This window comes from Scylla paramamosain, chromosome 47 (assembly GCF_035594125.1).
Source record: "Scylla paramamosain isolate STU-SP2022 chromosome 47, ASM3559412v1, whole genome shotgun sequence".
NCBI lineage: Eukaryota > Metazoa > Arthropoda > Malacostraca > Decapoda > Portunidae > Scylla > Scylla paramamosain.
Genome location: NC_087197.1, coordinates 2,597,501 through 2,602,500, shown reverse-complemented (window position 1 = coordinate 2,602,500; position 5,000 = coordinate 2,597,501). Strand labels below are relative to the sequence as shown.

Below are 5,000 nucleotides of genomic sequence, written 5' to 3'. Positions count from 1 at the left end.
AACACCTTGAAAACCCACAGGAGCTTCATTAAAACCCTATGGAATTCTGTTTAACCATGAAAACTCCCTTGCAAACACCGAGGAACTTTAACAACCATTAAAAACCCCCTTGAAAACCCCCAGAAACTTAACTTCACTATTAACGTGAGAACTTAACCATAACAACCACCTTGAAGACCTCGGTAGTGTAGTTTAATCATAACCACACCCTTGCAAACCCCATTGGCTTCACTGTAGTCATGAAATCCCCTTAATATTTATATAAACTTGTTCTGTAACCATGAACGCGATCCATGAAGCACAGAGACAAATTTTAGGGCGGGGAAGCATTGAACCAGTAACCGAACCAGTGAATCAGCGAAATAGTGATGTTAGGTTCTGTAGAGCGTGTGCGTGACCTCGTGTGTTCGTATTTGTCTCTTGCTTCCGTGATTTGTATTTTTTTTTTTTTTCTAAACTTGCAATATAATCAACTCGTATCTTTCCCTCTTCATCTTGTTTTCCTTGATTCATTTACGTTGCTGTATTTCCTGGTCTTTCTATTCTTTGTAAACCTACAGTGGATTCATTTTTTTCTTTCGGGTTTCATATTTGTGTAATTAGATATACGTATGTTATTATTATTATTTTTTTTTTTTTTTTGGAGTACAGTAACTTTCATCTGTGTTTCTTCCACAGTTCCTTTTTCATTTCTTAACTTCCCTTTTTTTTTTTCTCCGTTTTCCTTGTTTCATTTCTCCCTCTTCGTTTTCCTTCACTTTTCCTCCGTTTTCCTTCATTTTTCCTGTTTTTTTTCCTTTTCCTTTTCATGTTTTCCTTCACGTTTCTTTTAATTTTCTTCACGCTCCACTCGTCTTATGATGCTGTGTCTGTTTTTTTTTATTGGCGAGGCGCTCTTTGTGTATTTGCTCTTATTAACTTTCGAGTAAGATACGATGTCATAACTTTCAGGATGATGTAACTTTCGAAAAAGAATGATATAACTGTGGAGTGTAACTTGTGGAATGAAGGCGTGGTGAAGTATTTCTAGTTGCGGTCACCTGTTAAGTGTTTCTTACCCAGAGGTGCTGAATAAATTTTCTGTGGTGTCAGGAAGTGTTGCATTTATGGCGGTACAATATCGGTGTTTAAAAGTATCAAAGGAGTACATTTTTGACAAGTGTACTTTTCATTTGGTAAATTTTAAAACCCCTTGTTAATGTAATATAGACAAATTGACCAGTGCTTTATTAAATTCAGGAAAGTTGACCATTGCTTTAATACAGTTGGAAGGATGCGCATTTGCTGTTGATGTAACACCACGCCAGTTATGTAATTCAGTGTTCTTTCAGCTTTACACTTTCAGGTTGAAGTAATCACCGCTGCGGGGAGTGAGGCACCCGAACATTGCGTCTCCCGGCTTTGTCCACGCCCCCGCTATCTCTGCCCCACGTGGCCTGAACAGTGACGCCAGCCTGGAGGGTCAGAAGCAGCGAGGACATTATTGTCACCCTGCCTCCCTGCCCACGGCCCCGCGATCCGTCCCCAGCGTGGCCTGATGGAGAGGGACGCCGGCCTGGAGCACTTGATATAGTTATTGTCTCCCGCCACCCCTGTCCTACACTGTGCTGTCTGGTGGACGTGTTTGTCTGTTGATGTGTACGTGTGTTCTAAGACTTCAAAAGACTCCTCCCAATTTGAGTTTAGTTTTCGTTTTTTTTTTTTTTTTTTTTTTTTGCCGGAATTGGTCCCACCTTGTCTCCGGAGAGTCTGCGAGGTGTTGCTATGACCTGGGTGTTTATTAAAAAAAATAAGACTTTTGGGGCTGGAAATAGTCTTGCCTTGTCTCCGGAGAGTCTGCGTGGTATTATGACCTGGTGCTTAATAAAGTGGAATTTATTTTTGCTGGAAGTGGTCCAATCTTGTCTCCGGAGAATCTGCGAGGTGTTGTTATGACTTGGGTGTTTATTTTAATAGACTTTTTGGGGCTGGAAATAGTCTTGCCTTGTCTCCGGAGAGTCTGTGAGGTATTATGACCTGGTGTTTAATAAATTAGAATTTATTTTTGCTGGAAACGGCCTTACCTTGTCTCCGGAGAGTCTGGGATTTTGAATGATATATATTTTTGGCGATCAATTCTTTATGTAGTCAAAACTTCCAGCTACAAAAAAGTACCTGACTAGATATTAGTTAAATTTGGTTTGTGGAGCACAGCCCGAGGCGAGGCTGACAGACGACCACGAGTGACTGGGCGGGGTTAGAACAATACATGGGGCGAATGACAGATAAGGTAAGTAAAGGAACATACAAACGCACAGGCCCTAAACACCCCGTAGGCTGAGCTGAGGTGAGGCTGTGATGCGCCGTACAGATCTCGACACTCCTCCAGTCTTGCCTCCACAACACACATTTGAATACCTTTCCATTTCATCCCTCCCCCCTCCCTACCTTGCCACCACCATGATTGACCCCTGACTGACCCCTTGACCTTCAACATTACCAACATTCTTCACCATACCTCCCCCCGAACATCCTCCCATCACCGTCACCCCTCTCCCCCAACATCCCCATCACCATTACCTCCGGAAACACCCCACACCCAGTTATCCCCCCAACATCCCCCATCCCCTTCCACCATTACCTCCCCCCAACACCCAGACACGTTACTCACTCCTCCCTCTCCTCACCACCTACCACTCCAAGCTCCAGCTGGTTCACAAGTACAAGTGTGGTATGAATAAGGAATTACAAATCTATCCATACAGGTTTGAGGTTTGTAAGTTTGGCTACACTACAACTACAATCACTCCCTCTCTCATCTTGCAACCCAGTGGTCCTCATCACACACACACACACACACACACACACACACACATTCCTACTGATGAGAGGGAGTAACTAAATATTTAAGTATAAAATGGTCCATATAACTTAGAATTTAGAGACAAAACAATAAAAGGAGAATTTTCAAGAGGTGCAAGGTAAGAGGAAGGAAAGGAAGTAAAAGGACAAGAGGAAAAAGAAAAACAAAGGTGACAAACAATAGACAAAAAAAGAAAAGGATAAAAATGAAAAGAAATAGAAAGGATAGAGAAGAAAGAAAGGATAGAGAAGAAAGAATACATGAATAAAAACAAGATGAAAAGACAAAGAAATATAAACAAAACAAAAAAAAGAAAGAATACATGAATATGAATAAGAACAAGATAAAAAGACAAAGAAATATAGACAAAACAAAACATAATAATACTAAAAAGGATAACATAATATAACAATACAGAATAAAAATGAGGAAAACACAAAAATGATAGATGAAAAAAGAAATTAAAAAGGATAAAGAAGAAAGAATAAATACATGAATAAGAACAACAAGATAAAAGAAAAGAACATCCTTACAAAATAAAACAATACAAAAAGATACCAAAGAAAAAAAAAAGCATCTTTGAAGAAAAAAATAAAAAATGCATCTTAAAAAACAAACAAAAAAAAAATGAGGCAAAAAACAAACAAAAAAAATGAGGGCAAGGCATCAACGCAGAGAACCCGACACACAGACAGACACACTCTAGTCATCCAGGCTGAAGTCACTGTCACCATCCTCGTCGCTGCCGTCCGCCGGTCCACGGATGCCCGGCGGAATGAGGGAGCGGTCCACCAGGATGCCATGTCTGCAGCAGAGGGTGGAGTGAGTGGAGGAATACAAGAAAATGTGTGGGTTTTTTTAGATGTGGTTTTTGATCACACACACATACACACACACACATACACACACACACATACACACACACACACATACACACACACACACACTTACTCAATCAGAAAGGACTCCACATCCGTTGCGTAGAAGTCATCCGAGAACTCGTCTGTCAGCCGTACAAAGTTCCCCACCAGCTGACCCGCCCTGTACACCAGCAGCGCCGGGCACCCCCCAGCTTTCTACCACCATGGGGAGGGAAGGTCAGGTTAGGAGAGAGAGAGAGAGAGAGAGAGAGAGAGAGAGAGAGAGAGAGAGAGAGAGAGAGGAAGTAATGAGAATTTGGAGAAAGAGAACGAGGAGTAAGAGGAAATTAAATGGTTAGATTAGATTTGGAGGTAAAAAAATAATTAGATAAATAAATAAATAAATAGACAAAAAGGAAAAGGAAAAGAGAAACACACACACACACACACACACACACACACACACACTTAACAGGGTGACTCACAAAGTTGGCGCTGACCCCTGCTACGGATGCCGGCAGGGTGCAAAACTTGACATAGGGGTAGTCCTGCGCCACACACCCGAGGCACCCTGTCATGGCACTGCACCCTGGCACACCCTGTAATGGCACCACACAGTATGTACATTGTGCCACACCCTGTACCTCACTTGGGTAGGTAGTAAGGATGTATATTTATTTTGAAGCACCCTGTTTTGTTTGTTGGTTTGTTTGTTTGTTTGTTAATCAGTCAGTCAGTCAGTCAGTCAGCTACTTACTCACTCAGTCACTCAGTCAGTCAGTCAGTCAATCATTCACTCAGTCAGTCAGTCAGTCAGTCAGTCAGTCAGTCATTCACTCAGTCAGTCAGTCAATCATTCACTCAGTCAGTCAGTCACTCACTCAGTCAGTCAGTCAGTCAATCAGTCATCCATCCAAACAGTCACTCAGTCAAACAAAGAAAACAAAATACTGTCATACTTCATCAATCAGTCAGTCACTCAGTCAGTCAGTCAACTAATAAAACAAACTTCTCACACACACACACACACACACACACACACACACCTTCTCAAAGATATGGATGATAACCGTCACATCCTCGCTCTCCTTGTCTATTGCATCCAGGAATCCGTCGCGACTCTCCAGGTGAATGAGGCGGCCAAAAGTTGCTCTGCGGATGAACAGACGGATGAATAGATGAACGGATGAGTAAAGCAGTACTGGCTGACTCTTTCATTTGGGAGGTGGTCAGAATAAGGGCAGGAGAGAGTAGGAAGTCTTGTGAGGCCGCAGAAGGAGGGAGGCAAGCAGTTAGCA

General features: G+C 42.1%; 1 protein-coding gene and 1 long non-coding RNA gene across 3 annotated transcripts in view; one reads left to right on the top strand and one right to left on the bottom strand.

Moving 5' to 3' along the window:
* Positions 1-1,949, top strand: part of LOC135094920 (uncharacterized) — a 3,310-nt gene extending 1,361 nt beyond the window's left edge. Inside the window, exon 2 of the long non-coding RNA XR_010264010.1 lies at positions 1,332-1,949. This is a non-coding gene — a long non-coding RNA (uncharacterized LOC135094920). The remainder of the gene's footprint in view (positions 1-1,331) is intronic.
* A 152-nt stretch (positions 1,950-2,101) lies between these two features.
* Positions 2,102-5,000, bottom strand: part of LOC135094919 (phosducin-like protein) — a 5,614-nt gene continuing 2,715 nt past the window's right edge. Inside the window, exons 5-9 of one of the 2 annotated variants that reach the window (XR_010264009.1) lie at positions 4,749-4,854; positions 4,188-4,301; positions 3,794-3,918; positions 3,495-3,647; positions 2,102-3,459 (exon numbers count right to left, since the gene is read on the bottom strand). Coding sequence is in view for 1 of the 2 variants with exons in the window: in XM_063995431.1 (XP_063851501.1) it covers positions 3,545-3,647; positions 3,794-3,918; positions 4,188-4,301; positions 4,749-4,854 (448 nt within the window). In the remaining variant the exon portion in view is untranslated. The other variant, XM_063995431.1, reaches the window with a different exon arrangement.